The sequence below is a fragment of the Cuculus canorus genome, chromosome 1, assembly GCF_017976375.1.
Source record: "Cuculus canorus isolate bCucCan1 chromosome 1, bCucCan1.pri, whole genome shotgun sequence".
NCBI classification, from domain to species: domain Eukaryota; kingdom Metazoa; phylum Chordata; class Aves; order Cuculiformes; family Cuculidae; genus Cuculus; species Cuculus canorus.
In genome coordinates this window covers 45,427,618-45,447,587 of record NC_071401.1, presented here as the reverse complement: position 1 = coordinate 45,447,587, position 19,970 = coordinate 45,427,618, and the positions used below count along the sequence as shown (strand labels likewise).

General features: G+C 37.5%; 1 protein-coding gene across 33 annotated transcripts in view; it reads right to left on the bottom strand.

The window, feature by feature from the left end:
• Positions 1 to 19,970, bottom strand: part of DLG2 (discs large MAGUK scaffold protein 2) — a 1,074,248-nt gene that overhangs the window by 266,504 nt on the left and 787,774 nt on the right. For 29 of the 33 annotated variants that reach the window (XM_054071916.1, XM_054071930.1, XM_054071923.1 and 26 more), the window contains one exon: positions 9,948 to 10,103. The exons of the other annotated variants lie outside the window; for them this stretch is intronic. In XM_054071916.1, the coding sequence (XP_053927891.1) occupies positions 9,948 to 10,103 (156 nt within the window). The remainder of the gene's footprint in view (positions 1 to 9,947; positions 10,104 to 19,970) is intronic. 33 annotated transcript variants of the gene reach the window in all.

The following is a 19,970-nucleotide window of genomic DNA, read 5'->3' as shown; positions in this document are numbered from 1 at the left end:
CTTCACATTGATATAGAAGATTGTAATAATCATGGCTGACGATGAACTCCTCTGTCAATTTGTTCTACCATTGCAAATTGGCACTGAATATCTCTGCATACATAGACACGTTCTAGCAATGCCTTTTTTTCCCTGTTTCTTCAAAAGCTCAAGTTCATGAGCTGGGACATCTTCAACTTGAGCAAGTTCCTCAGAGTCCCATCCAACTTGACCTGGAAAGCTTCCAGGGGTGGGGCATCCACAACTTGCAGCAACCAGTGCTTATGTTTCACCACCCTCATTGTAGAAGATTTCTTCTTTACATCCAGTCTAAATTTTCCCTCCTTTATTTGAAAACCATTAACCCATGTCCTGTAGCAACAGGAGCCACTCAAATTTCTGTCCCTATCTTTCATATAAGTCCCCTTCAAGTATGGAAAGGCTGCTGTAAGTCTCCTCAGAGCCTTCTCTTTTCCAAGCCCAACAACACCAACATTCTCAGCCAGCCCTCACTGGATACTTGTTTCACCACTCTGATAATTCCTTCATCTGGACCCATTCCAGCAGATCCATATCCTTCCTGTACTGAGGATCCCAGAGCTGGACACAGTACTCCAAGTGGTATCTCATCAGAGTGGAGTAGAGTGGCAGAACCCCCTCCTTCAACTTGCTGGCCCCCCAGCTTTGAATGTAGCCCAGGACGAGGTTGGCTTTCCGGGCTGTGAGCAGACACCAGCAATCCCAAGTCCCTCTCTGCAGGGCTGATCTTATTTCTAGACATAGCCTGTTCAAAGTCAAATCTTAACTGACTTGGTAAAACAAACAGAAATGGACAAGTCATTTACAAGTATCTACATACAGGGCTTATGTCATCAGTAATAAATGATGTTAATTAGATATAAAATTGTCTGGAGGCCTGAGTCAGCAGTACATTACTCCAGTAGGATAACTGTAGTATAGAACAAAAATGGCACAGGGCTGAGGGTAGGTTCATTATTACTATTATAATTTTCTATAACTAGAGGTCCCACCCATGATGCCTCCTATCACTCCACTTGTTACTAATAATGACTTTTTGATGCTGTGCAGAAAGTCATGCACATCTGCACATGTTGGAAAAAACTGTTAACTCCAAGAACTGCTGGTGGTGTCTATGGATGCATCACGTTATTTCATAGCTGGACAAAACTGCAGGAAAGTATTGATCTGCCAAGGTCATACGAGCTGTCAGGGGTACAGGAAAATTCCTTGGTTCCTAGCTCTTTGCTCTAACCAGTAAGTTTTCTTGCTCTTTTGTGCAGCTACAACCCTGAAAATTATTCTTCCCCCAACAGGTACAGCATAGTAGCCACAGGCTAGCTCTATTTACCCTGTCACCACAGCAACATTTCATTTCTAAGCTCAAAGAACTCTCTCTTGGGGTAAAAAGTGTAATTTGTTCTCCAGGTTAAATCTGTTCCTCTTTTTTTCTGATGAGCCGAGAGTCAAACAATTACTATGACAGGCTGAGTGATGATTTTTATGATGTGGAAACTTGTCCACGGGAATGAAACTCTCCAAACCCATTTCTCATATTGGCCTTTAGACAGTTGTCAGGTAAAAATTGCCATTAACTTTTGTCACTGTGGACAGGATTTGAATTAGTGAATGGCTCCGTGGGCTTGCTACTGTAGCACTCCTATGCAGAGTGACAGTTTCTGTCATTTTTTTAATCATTTATTATGAATACACCAGAACCAGTAATGGAACTAATATTAAAAACCTGTGTTCAAATTTCTTCCAGCACTCGGAAGCATTTGAACATTGTGTCTGGAGTTTTAGTGCTCTATTTCTTTGGAAGAACAGTTTCAAGAGGATTTTTAGAGACCAGAACAAGATGTTTCAGACAGAGCTTACATATGTTGAGAATAAACAATAACAGAAATGATCATTCCAGTCTTCACCATCCATCCAAAAAAGCCAGAGGAACTGGCATTTATTACCTCAGGAGTGTTCCCTGTGTCTTACTTAGGGACTGAATTTCAGGGCTTGTTATAGGTGTGGAAAGGAAGGAAACTTCATTCCTTTGTCCCCAAAAGTCTTTCTGCAGCTCTGCTTATAATCATAACAGCAGGGAAATTTTAATAGTAGTGATTTACAGATGCTTTCTTAATGAGAACTGATTTTTTTTTTATTCTCTAAAGACAGTAAAGAAAATACTGCTACTTAACTGAGTTAATATTTCTGTCCATTTTATGAGCTATGTACATACAGTTTAATTTCCTTGGTTGCAGTATATGAAGAAAAGAGGATCTGTAGCACAACAAAACACAGTATCTCTGAAAATAAAACATATATTTAAAAAATAGGAAATATTGCCCAAATCATGGAACAGAAAAAAAGCTTATTTTTTCCCTTTTAAAAACTTTGTTCTATTCTCTTTGGCTTTCTCATTGGGGTTGTTTAGTTTAGAGAAGAGGAAGCTCAGGGGAAACCTTATCACCCTCTACAACTACCTGAAAGGAGATTGTTGCATGGTGGGTGCTGGTCTCTTCTCCCAAGAAACAAGGGATGATATGAGAGGAAATAGCCTCATGTTGTGCCAGGGAAGGTTTAGATTGGATTTTAGGAAAAGTTTCTTTAGTGAAAGAGTGGTAGAACATTGGAAAAAACTACCCAGAGTAAATGGAACCAAGTGATTTGCTCAACCAAATAGAATTAGTCAGCAACACTACTGGAAATAAAGCTCAGCAGGTCTAACTTGAAGCATCCCATGCTAACCTGAAAGACTTCTGTAACTTTAAATAATTAAACACTTGAACTATAGAGATTTTATGCCTTTACAGGTTAAGATTCTCCTGCAATAATCTCTCTGAGTTTTTAAAAGGTGCATCTTCCTAACTGTTTTAATTAAGTGTTCAAAATAGAAACTTTGTAATTAAAAAAAGGAAAGTGTATAAGATAGTCTTTTTAAGTTTGTGCCTATTAGAGTCAGAGATTTATCCACACAAAATGACATGAAAGCTGAGGCAGAAAGGCAACATCATTTTTCTTTCATTAACTACAACAGTTATATGACTGGATCATTTACTTAAAGAGAACACTTGGGTCAGGATTAGAAAAACATTAAAGGAAACAGTTCCAATTAAGACTTTTTAATTTTCAATTGAAAATGATAAGGAAAATCCATGATTAATTTGCATAATTTCCAAAAGATCCTAAATCATTTAAAGGTCTCAGGAGTCTGATTTACAAGCAGGGACAATCTACACTGAGACATTGCATTTGAGTTGCAGACAGCTAATCAACAGAGTTTATGCAGATTTTGTTTTGCCTAATAACAATATAACTCTAAAGTATTGCAGTTCTGGAGCTTCTTTCAGAAGTAGCACAACCCAGTTAAGCACAATGGGTATGTAATTGTCTGTGTCCTTATAAGCCGCTGCAGTGTGTGTTCCTGTGTGAGAGTCAGGGTTTTGAGCTTAGTTTTAGAAAGGTCTAGGTGCCATAGTTAAAAAAGTGCTTGAGTTCCTAAAGATGTTGTTTAGGGAGTGAAGGCCATAGCACTTATATAGCTAATTGTCACTGAAATAATAAATAACAAGATGGTTCAATTCCCGTCAGTATGAACATCAGAACCCAAGCCAGCCTCTATGATGACCAGTTTAATCTCTTAAATTGTTTAGAGGTTGCTATACGCTCCATGCCTCTGAATGCCTAAATTGTGTATAGATATGTCTTAAACTCACTTCTGAAAACAAAAAGTCACATTGCTCATTTTTCAAAATACCACCTTATGGTTTTAGGGAGCTACTTTATCAAGAATTATTTTAACCAGCTATCTTTTATTTTCTAAAGATGTTTTATCTTGCCTGCAAGAAAGCTGTGTAGGGCTCTTTATCAAGGATTGTATGATAGGATGAGGGGGAACAGTTTTAAGCTGAAAGAAGGGAGATTTATATTAGATATCAGAAAGAATTTTTTTCCTGTGGGTGTGATGAGGCATTGGCACTGGTTGCGCAGAGAAGACATGGATGCCCCATCCCTGGAGGTGTCCAAGGCCAGGTTGGGTGAGGCTTTGAGCAACCTGGTCCCACGGCAGGTAGAAGGTGTCCCTGTCCATGGCAGGGTGTTGGAACTGGATGATCTTTTAGGTCCCTTCCAACCCAAACCATTCTATGATTCTGTGATCTTTGTGATTATGGGATTAACTTGTTTCCATTGACAATGTAGAAGCTGAACCTCAGTATTTCCCATTTTACTGTTCAAAAATCCACAGAAATAATTTTGCATTTTTTCCTTCCCCAGTCTTTAAACAGTGCTATGTGGTAGGGTTAGTTCACAGCCTGCTCTCTGTGGCTGGATAGTGTAAAACACAGATGAGCCCAGAAGTTGATTACAAGATGTTAAAATAGGAAAAAGCACAAGCCTACTCCAACTCTGATTTTAAATACTTAAGCATTTAAAGTGATTTGCCTAAAACAGACTCATTTCGTTTTGTAGTTATTTTAATTTTTCACACAAAATAAGTAAATGAATAAAACTAAGCAGTAAAAGTTCACTTAAAATTAATTAAAAGTGGTTATGCTCATTTGGGGCAAATTAAAGTTTCAATTTCATAACATCCGTTCTTTATATTGCTTTTTGATGGGTCCCATTTTAAGGTTACCAGGCATTTAAAAAGCCTCAAAATATGCCTAGCTGTGTTTTGGGAGATATAATTCCTATATTAAACACATGGGATTGTAAAGGGGACAGTGAGAACTCCTGTACTATGTGAATTTCAATAAAGATGACAAGAATGTCCCTGGAAGGCAGCAACCAGTACAGTTATAAGCATCATTTTGACAACAAGCTTGCTCCCAGAAGGTTGTTGTGAAGAAAACAGCTTCAAGTGCAGTCACCTTAACTTCCTGCTGGGACAAGTGAAAAGTGGTCAGCACTTTCTCAGCCATCTCTTCATGACCTACAGAGGGATCCCAGGGATCCCTACAATTACATGGGGTGACCAAAAGCAGCGGTGCTCAGTATTGCACTGCCTGCTTGTAGAGACCACCAGAGTGTAGTGACCCTCACATACTTGCATGGAAGCTGTGGGAATACACCCACACAATGGAGGTTGCCTCATACACCAATCATTAATCATAGAAATCATAGAATCATTAAGGTTGGAAAAGACCTCTAATATCATCCGGTCAGACCATCAGCCCAATCCCGCTGTCCCTAGTAAACCACGTCCCTAAGTGCCACATTTACAGGCTTTTTGCAGGGATGGTGACTCCACCACATTCCTAGGCAGCCTGTTACAATAATTAACCATTCTTTTGTTAACGAAATTTTTCCTAGCATCCAATCTAAACCTCTCCTGCTGCAGCCTGATGTCATTTCCTCTGGTCCTATCACTTGTTCCTTGGGAGAAGAGACCAACAACCACCTCACTGCAACCGCTTTTCTGGGTGCTGCAGAGAGTGATGAGGTCTTCTCCAGACTAAACAACTCCAGTTCCCTCAACAGGATTCTGGACATCATAGTCTCCTTGCCCATATATCCTGCATATGTTGCAGCACACTCCTATTTGTACAGTTCTTTAGTGCCAGCCAGGGCTCAGTTACCTCTATGCAAATGGCATGCTGTTTTCTACAAAAGACTGGTCTAGACCCCTATGCCAACGTTATTTTCTCTCCCTAATCCCCATTGATGAGGAAATACTGGTGGTCCCAAGAATTGATGTTATTAATCTAATTCATCAAATACCTTAAAGTAACTTTTATGTTATTAAATAATAACACACATTACTGTTAATAGTAGGGTGCTATTTTATCAGATTTAGTTTTCAAAGAAGCTCTATGACATCATTGTTAAACCTCTTTCAGAGGCAGAGAAAACAAAGGACAAAGTCATTAACTGCCTTGCCTAAGACTGCAGATCACAGTGTCAGCCAGAACTGAGGTTGGCTTCAAAAAGAAAATCTTGATTTATAAAGCAAGCCAAATACTTTTAATCCAGGTACCCAAGAATCATGAGAAACTGTAAGTCTAGACTTAAGATGAAGAAAATTTTCACCTATTATTTTCTTGGGAGGGGCAATTTCCCAAGCTTTTATCCCATTACTACAAAGTCTAAAACCCTACTCGTAGTTCCCTCCCTACATTTTTAAGCTGTAGGAGGAGAGATTTAGATTAGATATTAGGAAGAAATCTTTTACTGGGAGAATGCTAAGGCATTGGAATAGGTTGCCCAGAGAGGTCGTGGATGCCCCATCCCTGGAGGTGTTCAAGGCCAGGTTGGATGACGTAATGAGCAACATGATCCAGTGGAATGTGTTCCTGCCCATGGCAGGAGGTGTTGGAACTGAATGATCTGTAATATACCTTCCAATTCAAACCATTCTATGATGCTATGTATTCAAAAATATTGATGCAATCACGTGATAAATGGCTTAACAGAAAAGCAAATAACTACGGGGAAAAAAACATCACACAAACCAGCAACATCAGGTCTGACCTTTAGCAATCACTGTGCCAAAAAGATTTCAGAGAAAACAGAAAGTTAGTTGAGAGCAAAACTGAAGCATTTTTAAGTGTGTCTATGGAGAGGTGCACTTAATGAAGTTCTCACTGCAGGGACTGAGAATGGAAAGTTTTGTGTTGCCTAATGCAGAAACAAAAAGTCTTGTTTTTGCAGAAAGTGTGTTACATCGATGAGTTGTAATTTCCTTTTGCTGCCAATAACCTTCTATTAGTACACATTGTCAATAATGACAGAGGCCAGAACATGAATACTATGCATCTATTCCCATGTGGTACTCTCAAAGGAAAACTTACTGATCCAAAACTCTTTCTCTACTGCTGCTTTCAATGGGACAGATTTTCAGCTGTTGCCCATTGATATAGCCCTGTTAATATCTATTCATATGAACTGATAATTCAACAAAAACCAAATTACTTTTATTCTTAAATGGGAGTATATTTTTCAAGACCTCCAAATCTCCCAGGAGATAAGACAGGCCACTATGAAAGGAAAGGTTATAAACTTGAATTTGTTGTAGACAAATAAGGATTTGGCCTATGAATTCTCTTTGCTTTTTAAGTTAATGAGCCTTAACAAAACAATCATCTGAGGAGTAGCTGACAAGTTATCCGGAGCAGCAACCTGAAAGGCGTTGGCTGGTTTACAAGCATTTTAATAGGGAGAACATGGCTCCATGCCCCTCTTCCTCTGGAGGAGTTATTTGTCAAGCCAAATTTCTTGCAGCAGATTCTGAATATGGGAACACTGAGATGTGACAATGACTACAGTTACCAAAGCAAGCAAATAATGCCTGTCCCTTCCTCCTCAAAGCTTCCTCCTGAGGCTGACAAATTCTGATGAAACACTCCCTCTAGGAAACCTGCAGGGAGATATATCTTTATATTTGGTTTGAGACCATGGAAGTGTATAATGTGGAAGAAAAGGGCTTTGAGGAATTCAGGTGGGTTAAGGGAGACCTTTCAAAACATCTGGTCAATATTTGAAAGGTTTTTTTTCTAGTACAGCTTCCAATAGAGATGGTGATATCACAGCTGCAGATATAAAACAAGGTCTTTTCATGTATTAATTCTTCTAAATATGCCATAAACTACTGCGCTGAGATGCATTACTTTAGGGTTGCCTATAATGAACACTTCTGCCAAAGTAGTCACTTGGACTAGGGATAAAATGGGATTAATACTTCTCTAAACTCTGTTCACCAACTGTGAATATTGAGTCAGTATGGAAATTGGATCATGTATATGTTGCAAAACTGTCACATTCCTCCCCAAATGCATTCGGTGAAATATTATTTCAAATGTCTTCTTCCGCAGTCAAAGATTCTTATGAAAAAAAATGACAGTATTTGAGAACATCAAAACCTGTCTTATTTCACAGAGGGAAGGAAGTATAAATTATAGCAATCAGTTGCCTTTACCACAGCATGTAGTAGACCACAGTGCAGAGCATTTAATGATGAGTTGTGCCTTTTCTTGCCTTTTGTGTTCTCTCTGAAGTTTTTGTTGGAGTGTTGAAATTGACAAACTGAGCTTAATTTTACATCAAATTGGATCGAAGAGAAATGAAATCTTGTTCTTAAAGACAATTGTTAACTAGAGACAGTAGAACAAGCCCCAGCTTTTTAAATCCTGGTTTCAGGTCATCAAATGTCTGATGACCAAGTACTCAATCAATCACACAATAAAGCAAAAGTGTGTAGACCATTATACATTCAGGTGGCAAAATGGCCCAGTTCTATGAGCTCTCCAGGGCTCTCCACTGATTGCTGGCATCTGAGTATCTGGTCTGCAGAAAGCAGCCTTAACAGATTAAATGTTTTACACCGATCAGTGTCCATAGTCCTGACAGTTCTATGTCTGTAGAGACTGACCATTCAGCAATGAATTATATCTCCCTATAGTTAAGAAGCCACAATCTAATCCTCAGTGCTCCCAATTCACAACTCCCCAGATCTCTCAGAACATTCTTGTTCAATTTTCTAGTTCTGGTTTGTCCCATCTTTTCTAAAGGGACCATTTTAAAAATAAGAGTCTTACAATGAACTCTTCTGTGGTCCGGCTCTAAACACACAGAAGCATGGTGACCCTTACAGATACTCATATGTACTCCATACCTAAAGATTTGAAGTCATTTAACTAATTTTTTGCTAGTTATTTCCTCTAAGGTAATATTTGCAGAGAAAGTCAAGTATTGTGGATGGAGCTGTTAGTGTCTGGCACCCTACCTTTCTGAAATATTGCCTTTATCAATGGTTTTCACCCAAGCTTTCACTGGCTTGAACAGATTGACTAATGACTTTGTCCAGTGGTTAAGCATCTTTATATTTGTTTTCTGGAAGACACACAGTTTTCATTCCAGTAAACTGAAAGCTTCTGCATCCTTTTGCCACATCTATTGCATTCTTCACTAGTATTTGTCTTATTGCTTTTTAAATATAGCTTTCTATCTCATAGCACTGCACTCCCTTTTACAGCTGTTTTTCAAATCCCTGAGGTTTCTTTCCTGTTACTGTATCTTATATTAATTTACCATTTTCCTTCCGACTTACACAATTGTGCTCTTCTCTTCCCACGTTACTGTTTTCTTTCAAAAGTGTTTTCTGTAGAAAGAGTCTATGATCAAAACTCCAAATACAATAATTTTTATTCTGCTCTAGTGTATAGAAGTTGATTTTTTTTTTCCTGACAAAGGAAGCATTCAAGATCCTCTAGAAAACCTGTGCCTATCTCTTCTTCTATTTACCAGATCTTGTTTGGAAATGGTTTACTACTATCCTAGTAGGCTATAGAATAGCTTTCTTATTGTAGTTTACAGTTTTGGATAGCATGTTTTTCTTTATTAAATATTTCTCATGGGGCAATTTCTGACAGTATTTTATAGAAATATCTTCCATTACTTCAGTTATGGAAATGTTCATAAATTTAGGTTTTGGAAAAGTCCTCTCAGAGCACAGCTAGTCCAGAGAAAGTTAAATTTTACATGTACTCCCAACCATGATTAGGTGAGGGAAGTGATTAGTTTTTGCTGTTTCTTCTGCATGGCTTATGTAGCCACCCTACAAACACCAAAATGCTCGGTGACAAAGTATGCACGACAGAAATAAAATGACTGAATTAAAACAAATCACTACAGTTTTCAGTGAAGTCTTAGCCACTTTCCTTACTCACAGACAAAGAAATACTGAGTTCAGTCATAAAATGTGATAGATACTACATAACCTATTTTAGAGCGCCATTCCAATGGACCAAAACATTGCCTGTGCTCATCACTGGATTTTGGATGACCAAAATTATATACTGAGGCAGCATATATCTTCCAGTAGTGCAGATGTGAAAATATGGTTAAATAAATGCACAAGCTGTAGAAGAAGACGTGTGGTGAGGATGCAAACTATGAGATAAATCTAGTGGTGTTCATGCACTATAACAAAGGAGGTGAGGAAGAAGCGCATGCAGTACCTGGTGATCTCAGAGTCAGGGAGCAGGCCTACGTGGTAGTGGGGATAGGGAGCTGTAAGAAGGAAGCTTTTGTCACACTCGACAGGGGAATAGTGCCTAGGAGAAGGTGGTTTATCACACAGTTTGTTCACAGTGCTGTAAACAGGTTCAGGAGGCCTGGTGATAGAGACAAGAGTAAAAAGATCAGGTGCTTATTAGTGGCCAAGAATACAGAGAAAACAGTAATAATTTTAAAGCATGCATAGCAAATTCATCAAGACCTTTTCAGTAGGGCTTTTCTGACAAGCATACATTTTTTGACAAGGAAACATTAGAATTTGATAACACAGTATTACAGCACACAAACAACTGTATATAATCATATACACAATATAAGTGGGCCACAAAACTGACTTATAGGAAGTGTTGCCCTGAAAGGGAATACTTTATCCCTGAAGATCAGCGATGAATACTTCCACATACTCTTTCTTTATAAAATTTAACAACATTTCTGCACAGAGTTCTATGATCTAAACTTTGAGCATTGCATACTGGAAAATACAAAGTTTATTATCGGAAAACAGGTATTTTTTCCCATTAATTTAAGATAAAGATGAAGTAGATATTACTAGTTAATACAACATACTCCTGCCCCAGTGAACTGAGGCTTTGCAGGTAGAGCTGCAGTCAAATTGAGACATATTCTGTAATAGCACTGATGGTGAAAAACTGTACGAAATTAATCTGATTGGAAGACAATTCATTTCATTTCAAGAGTTCTTTGCTCTCTTTTCAGATTTAACCTTCAGAATCTGGTGATGCAGACTGCATCTTAAACAGTTAACCTCCTCGACAAGGCTACTGCAATCCCACTTGCACTGCTGCTCCAAATTACAGACAGCAGTCTGCGAAGATAGATATGGAAAATAAGAAGCTAAAACTGACACTGACAGGTCACCTTGCATTTCTCTTCTGCTGCCCAGAGGCCAACCACTCAGGAGAGGCAATACTTACCTTGAACCTCCCTGGAAGCCACCTGGGAACAGGGAAGGAGGGGATGCAGCCTTTAGTAACAATGAGCCAGGAATCCACAGGAGACAACCAGCAGAAAGTTGTCAAAAAAAAAAAAATGCACGACATACGTAGTACACTTCCCATCATTCAACTTCTCCAACTCCTCTGTTGTGCCCAGCAGAAACCTTTGGGCCTACTGTCAGAGTAAAACTTGACACATAATTTCCTGAAGTTTCTGCTCTAGAGATTGCCAAGATCCAATTTTTGTCATATCCTTGCCTCTGCCAGAAGATCCACGGTATGCCACTGCCTTTAATCACAGTAATACGGTATAAGCTAGATGAAAATCTTATTTCAAAAGCCTGAAAATATCAAGAGGCCAGGCAGTTAATGAACTCTTTTTGTTCTCCTGGCTGCACTGTGCCTCACAAGGGTGTGGGTTTTGCTGTGACTTTCACAGGTACTAGAATTTATTAAGGTTGTGTATGCACTGGCAGATGCAGAGAACATATTTTCCCTTGTTGTCCATTTCTGGTTTTGTCCTTTGGGGGACAAGGAGTACCTGCTTTACTTAAAAACTGGTCTCACTCAATGCTAATAACATTATTCATAGTAATCTGACATATGATTTGAGAAATTTCTGTACCTGACTTTCCCAGGGAAAACTTTACTTAAAAAAAACGGTAGTTTAAGGTTACCAAATATCAAAATAGCAAAGTTTTTACCCATTTGGTTAAAAACCTTTCTGTCAAGCATTAACTAAAAGCCCTTTAAAAGTGTTTAAGGTAGCAATTATTTTTTTACAAGCACATTTCACATTTGTTTCAGAGATTGGATAGAATAATTTATTTACTAAATAGATTACTGCTTTTACACAAAAATCCAGGGTAATAAAACACTTCTACTATTTTACTTCAGACCAATGCTGCCTTTTGTTTCCTTAGAAGAAATTTTTTATTTTAGGCAGTATATTAAAGGACAAGTACAAATATCAAATATAAATGATACCTACTAGGAAAACTGAAGAAGTATTGCCTCACTGCAGGAAGATGAATAAAATCTGTAGATTTCTCCATGGTTTAAAACACTACCCAGTCCATAATGACCTTGCTAACCCACTGTGTGCATGTTGCTGCTGTTCTCTGAGTGGTGGATGACATGAGAGTGTCACTACCCCTTGGATATATTGTGAATGCTGATCCACGCTGAGTCATCAGCGAGTGACCATCCAACCTTGTGCTGAGGCACAAATCACGCTGCAGAGATTGACAGATACAAGGGATTGCTATTTTAATTGACAGTTATAAACTGCTTCCAAAAGCAAAATGAAGGTAAACATTTGGCATCTACCTACATATTGAGAACAAATTCACCCTACAAAAACAAATACAAAGCCCTAAAAAAATAATATCTCGTGAAACCCAGTGAATTTTAAAACATCCAGTGTTTTTCATTCCTTTCTGTCTTGCTAGATAGTGAGATTAAAGCAAATTGGAACAAGCCTTTCTCAAGTCATTGTGATGATTTATAAGTATTTATAAATACTTATTGGTATTAGATAAGTGACATTGTGCCCTAGCTAACAACATACTCTCTGTAACTGAGCTGAAGAGAGAGGTCTTGAGGTTAAAAAATGGAATTGAGATTTGTTATCCTTTCAATGTTTGGACTCTGCTTAGAACAGGATTCAGGGTATCAGCTAATTCCAGTTACAAGTGCACCTCTTGTAAGCCCCATGAACTGGCCCGAGGTAATCCATAATAATCACATATTTACCACATACCATTATTTGAGGTCATTGAGATCATGGACTGAACTGTTTTTTTAGATACCTTAACACTACTCATATGTACATGCCCATGCTTCCAAGTGCATAACTGGCCCTGGCTGCACATTTTACTGGCACACAAAAGCAAGAAATTGAAAAATAAGCAGTCTGTAACACCAAAGGCCCAGCTCGGATCAATACAAACTTATTTTATCTACCAATTTGATTTAGTGAGTATAAAACAAATAGTGTAAAAATAATTGAAAGTTGGGATGAAAAATGGAAAGCAGGACAATGATTAAAATGCACTGGACAGATGACTGTCCTGGTCACCCAAACTGTGCTTCATGTAGGCTGATAATCCTTAAAAGTAATACAAGATACCTGCTGCAACACACTATCTTCAGATGTCCTCCTGACTCCCTCTGTTCTCTACAGAAAACTAGCACTTAACCCCAATAGTACCTATGCACTTTGGAAGACAACAATACTGAACTGTAAAAAAAGAGAATTAATAAGACCACCCAACTTTATTAAATGATTCTTCTCCTCCAGCATTTTCTCTTGCAATTTTTATTTCTGCTTACTGGAGGAAGAAGAAAGAACTTCTGTTCAATGTCGTCAGCCCACCTGGTAAATCCCATCTCACATATCTTCTTCTCCAGTGCTATAACAGAGACAGGATGTCTTGTTTGAATGCATGGGATAAGAAGAGTGCAAAAGACTGCTATTTAGAAATAATTTCGAAGGTTCCATTCCGAAAAATTGCAGTCAAGGTCATCTAAATTTTCTTGCAAAATAATTAAGAGCCAGACTGAACATAAACATTGAGGTCTTGTTTTATGATGCATTAATTCTTGAGATGAATTTAAAAACATGTGGCAGGTCATTTAGGATGCTGTAAGAGAAATGTAAAATATATATATATATACACACAGATATTATTTAAGGACTGACTTGCTGTAATCTATCTGCAATTGCATCACTTTTAGATATAGCAGGTACAGCTTCATAGGTTTTGTCTTATTTAAAATAAGTGCTAAGCATTTTTTGTAATTTTTTTAACATTAGAAACAACAAAGAACTGAGTTATTGGATTTATTTTGTCCATTATCTCAATTTTTTTAATACTTGCACAAAAAAGGCCCTTAAACTGCTAAATATGTGAATATTAATGCATACTTCTCTGATGACTGTTTTAATCACTAATTATCTAACATAAATCTTCTCTGAAAAATAACTAGTTGCTGCTGTAACTCCTTGTTTAGCAGATCTGCTCCCTTTCTATTTTTAAACTATTTATTTAGTGACAAACATACATTATAATTCTCTTTATTGCTGAGATAAAACCCAAGCTCAACAATGAGAGCAGCAACTGCTGGATCTAGATGAGCAGCAATATTAAGAAAGAAATGATTAATTTAGTATGAGAATCAAGCATACAGAACTAGAGGAAAGGCAGCAGAAAATTTAAGTAGCATCATATTTTTGTCTGAGCAGCCCTCAGTTGATGATTCAAACAAGGAGAGAGAATCAAATCACTCAGTACCGTGAGGTAAGATTTTTAATGGCAGTATTAGCAGCAGAGAGACATAAAATACTTCTCTAACCAAAAAAAAATTTGAAAAATGGAATGGTTAATCAGTACAGACATAACTTCAATGAAGCATAATTTCCACAGAAAGGTATACCTAATTGGTGGAACAGCTAATATTAACAGTGGGAAGTGAAGATGGATCTGACATGGTTCTATTTATTTATTTCATAAGAGATTTTCCAAAGAAAGCAACTCTTCCTAATTGTTTATAGTCCTTATTTCCCCTTCTTTGGATCATCATTGTGCTGTTGTTTCAGGCTAGCTGTGCCGCACAACAAAAGTTATAAGAAAATGGTTTTATTAAAACCGTCCCCTCCTTGGAATCTTGCAGGGTCCTCTATTTAATTGTAACTTATTTTGTTGTGGAATCCTATTTGGCAGGGTTCCGTTGCCAACAAGACACATTAAATTTTAACAGTTTCAGTATTTTTGGATTTTAAAACCTTTTATGATATGGAAAGGAACCAGCTAAGCTCTCACGGCATATTGAATATGCAGGGCTATCACCAGGAAATGTTAAATTGAATCTGAAACAAAAATAAATCTCACAATGCAACAAGTTTTCAGCTTTTTTTTTTTTTTCCTGAGTAGCAATTTTTAATTGTACTCAGGTTCAGTAAAGACAACTAATACATTCATATTGCTAATATAAAGGTGCTGGGAAGGATGGAAAGAACTATTCAAAAAAATCATTGGCGATTTAATACAATGGAACTCTTCCAGTTCTTATAACCAGTGATTTGTATGTACGTGTCTCAAGAATTTTAGTTTCTTGTTTATGTAACCTCCTAGGAGAACCATGTACCTTATTCTTCAATAGCTTTATTTAGAAACGAAAGGTGGTTTTATTTCACAGGTTATGCCCTGGCAGGTCAAATAAGACCAAATCACTCATATGACTTATTTATTTCAAATAAATTAAAAACAGAATGTGAGTGAAGAGCTGGAAGAAAATACCAGAAGTAAATTACCTTAGTTCCTTCTGGAAATCTTTCTATAATAAAAGATTCCTCAGCTTTTCCATTGCTAACTGCTATTTTTCTGAGCTTTAAAGTTTTCCATAAATGCTAACTAAGTGCTTAAGATGACAGCAATTTCTTTTAGCCCAGTTATGTGGAGTAAGGATTCCTTGTGCCTCTTAACAATATTATTTAAATATTTTAAATGAGTTTTCGAATGAAATGGCCTACACGAAGGCATATGTATAATTTAGAACTTTTAATATTCTATACCTAATTCTACACTCATTATTCTTAGCCATTAGGAAGTGAAATTACTGTTATACTTAAAAAAAAATCTATAATGATTTTCTGTTGCAGTATTGGAAATGGCTGACTATCAGACTCCCTTTCAGGGATTTTTTAGGACACACAGACAGTAAGGAATCCTCACTCAGTTGCTGAAAATCAGCACATTAAGGACCATGCAGATCAGAAACTAAATCCAGATCAGTTGTGGTTAATATCCCTATCTACCATGAATTTGAACATTTACATGCATCCCTATTCAAACTTTTTTTTTTAATTTTAGGCTTTACAACACCCTATGGCAATGAGTCCAATAAACTGATCATGTCACCTACCCAGAACCCTCTGTCTTTGTCTACTGTAAGCCCACTGCTTGGTTGCACATAGATAACGTATGGTAACATTTCAACCCCTCTTTTTTCTGCAGCTTAAACATGGCACTGCAATATAAACTCCCTGTATCTGTGTTGTAAGAAAGTGCTACTAATAGTTGCCTCTTGCCTCCTCTGTGTCACAGATACTTTTGCAGATCTCTGTTCAATATGTCTCTGACATCTTTTTTCTGTACTGGAATTATTTGATTTCTAGCTCTGCCTGGAAACCATGCTAAACCCCTGCTCATCTCTATCACCTTCTTCTGGAGCTTTTATCAATTGCCTCCATGTACAATCACAGAGTCACGGAATTTTTGGGGTTTGAAGGGACCTTAAAGCTCATCTAGTTCCAACCCCCCTGCCATGGGCAGGGACACGTCCCACTAGATCAGGCTGCTCAAGGCCCGAAACAACCTCACCCTGAACACTTCTAGAAAGGGTGCATCCACAATTTCCCTGGGCAACACATTCCGGTATCTCACCACCTTCATCATGAAGAATTTCTTCCTAAAGTCTAGTCTAAATCTTCCGCCTTCCAATTTAAAGCCATTCCCCTTCATCCTATCACTACATGTCCTTGTAAAAAGTCCCTTCGGAGCTTCCTCACACATCCTCTTAGTAGCAATCAAGCGTTGGATCTATCATAGGTTCATATAGAAAAACATTTTGATTTGCAGTCTTCTAACATACTATCAGATCTTATTCATGTTCTTCATTACCTTTTTACTGCTCTTGCATACTGAGCTCACAATGGCAAAGAACTCACTAGAATCATCCGAATATGTCTTTTGAAAGCCGTAACAGCTGCTTTAAGAGTCTATGTCCATGAGACATGTAATATGTAGTCAGATTTATCCTTTTCCTCTATGCACTATTAATACATAGAATCATAGAATCATTAAGGTTGGAAAAGATCTCTAAGCTCATCCGGTTTGAAATCACTGTGCCTACTAAACCATGTTCCAAATTGTCACATCTACATACTTTTTGAACACTTCCAGGGTTGGAGTCTTTACCACTTTCATGGGCAGCCTCTTCCAATGCTTGACCACTCTTTTGGTAAAATGTTATTTACCGTTTCCTTGTGTGCTATCACTGCCAATTCTATCTCATTTAAAAATCTTCATACAAACACCAAAGCAGATTCTGAAATGTGATTTTTTTTTTTAAAGTGTTAAATAGTAAGTAGCTTCCACTGACTGTATTAGAAATAGTCAAATCCTATTACTTGAGGATCTCTGACAGTCCTGATTAAATATGTGTAGGTTACTCAGGACATGACAGGCTAATTGGTGACTTGACAATGACTAAATTTTTAACTTAACATAAATTATTCTTCTAACTTAAGACTTATTATTTAAAATAATTTTGGGGTAGCAAAATGAAATGATAGAATTATTGTGCATTTGTAAAGTCTAAGATTTAATTTAAGATAAAATTTGTGTATTAAGTACATTAAATATAAAATAGTTGCTTTGTAATTTAGCAATTTCATGCTTCACTGAACGGAACCAATAATGCAAGTGTACTTTTTTCCTCAAAAGCTGTTGACAGGTATTTTACAAGTATGAGAAGGAAATTCTACTATGAGACATCATACTGCATTTAATATAATCATCAGCATGGTCACCAACTCCAGAGCTAGAGCATGAGAACTCTACCTTGTGAGATACAAGGAGTAACCAATCTCAGCAGCAGGCTGCCACCCTCCAGATGCACAGACAGCACAAATGAACAATCTGACTTCCTGCAAGGATCATGCCTGCCTCTCCACTTTTCTTGAGACAGATGGCCCTATCCTGATTCTGCCAGCATCTTATCAGCAACTTTTCCTACCTGCTCTCTCTATCCCTTGTCCCAGTCTTATACCAAACCGTATGCCTTATTGTTTGAGGGAGCTGCTGGTTCAGCAGCCCTGAAATTCATTGCTGCTCCTCCCCGGGCTGTTTTTCTCCACTGCTGCTTCATGCTTCTTCACATATTTCTCACTGATCTTAGAATCATGGAACCGCAGAATGGTTGGGGTTAGAATGGACCTTGAAGATCATTCAGTTGCAATCCATCTGCCATGGGCAGGGATACCTTCCACTGGAATGGAGTGCTCAATGCCTCATCCAACCTGGCCTTGAGCACCTCCAGGGATGGGGCATCCAAGACTTCTCTGGGTGACCTGTGTCAGTCCCTCACCACCCTCACAGGAAAACATTTCTTCTCAGTAAATCATCTAACACCCTCCCTCTTTCAGCTTAAAACTGTGCCTCCTTGTCCTCTCACTGCATTCCCTGATAAAAAGGAATTTTTTCTTGTCCTGAATTCCCTTTCCAAATCCAAATTATCTTACCCAATAAATACCAGTCCTCTCTTCTGATTTCCATTCTAGTACAACCAGTGAAAAGTTCTCCCTCATTTTCACACCCAATCTCACCATAATTCCTTACTAATCACACTTCCCCTATTCCTCCAGTCTCTTCAAAATTCAGATCTAACAGGAATGGGCAGTCAGAGCACAGAACAGAACAACTCCTGGTTATGCTTCTATTTCAGAAAGAACTGGAAGAATCAAATAGAGAGAAAAACTAACTTTGTCCACATAATGCTGTGCTCAGTCATGATGGCTGTTTTAAACAGTCTAGTTAGTATTAAAGAATCGTGAGAAGCTCTGATACACTGCAGTGTGAGGACAGAAACTTAAAGAGTTCCGTTGTAAAAACATACTAAATGCATTCTGAAGGATAAATAAACTGCAGTTTTTCCAAAGACTTATTTTTGTTGGTATTTAGATAGATTTTCACAAATGCAGTAGAAATACTATGTGATTTCTGTTTAGTAAGTTCTCCTATTTCAACACTCTTAAGCTACGTATGGAATATTACAATATTCAAAATATAATACCACCACAATTTTTAACACAGAACACAATAGACTAGAACAGACCATGAGCTAAGTCATGTAATTCTTCCTCCATCCCTTAAATGACTAAGCTGTAATGGCTAAAAAATAAATGTAATTTACTTTGATGGTAATAGTGGTTAATTAAAATTACTTTTAAAATAATAGCTATAATATACACTAAATTTTAAAGCAAAACAAACATACAACCTTTGCTGTCCCTAGATAAACAAACCCAGACCCAGGCAAAGTGAGAATGAAAATATTGACTTGAACTATTAATCTGCCAAAGTTACAATTGATTTAATAGGAAGATGATAGGAAGAGTTGATTTTACTGTTGGACTTGATGATCTTAAAGGTCTTTTCTGACATAACTGAGTCTATGATTCTATGGCTCTACAAATAAATATAAGGCATTATCACTCTCCCAATATTACTACATGTAATTTATTCTCTTTAAGGCATAGGTGACATGATGAGTTTGGATAAGGCATCATGATATGTTTGTTGAAAGCTCATAATTACCTGACAGTTCACACTGTTGTATCAGTGTACTTCTGTGTAACTTTTACACAACACATGTATAGTAACTTCAGATAAAAAAATGGTATAAAATTCACCATCTGGAAGTTCTACCTACAGTACTTGATCTTCTTCTGGGAAAAACGAGTTTCAATTCTGTTCCCTCACAAAACCTAACAGAAAACATTGCTAACTCCTATCAAGAAACGTACACTTCTAAAGCATGCAGCGTATTTTGTCAATGCATGATCTAAGTCAATCCATTAAAGATTCCAAAGGAAAAGTTTTCAAGACTCACTACTAAAAACTGCAGTTCTATTTTCTTATTGCTGCACTTTGTAAAGCCATTGCCAGAAAATTGTTATTGATAGCTTTGTAATGCACAAATCATAATGTTATCTGTAGTGGTTTATTACAGAAAAGTCATTGTGTATCAATACAAATTTAAAGGTGTTTCTATAAAATACCCTCAATTCAACTAGTAAGTTGATGTAAATAAACAAGAAAGAGTTGAAGAATGTTACTTTAAATTGGGGAAAATATCCCCCGAGACTTCAACTCAATAGCTCTCCTTTTTCTCCCTTCCAATCCCCAGCATCTCTTCCTCATCCAGAAAATGTAAAATGATGTA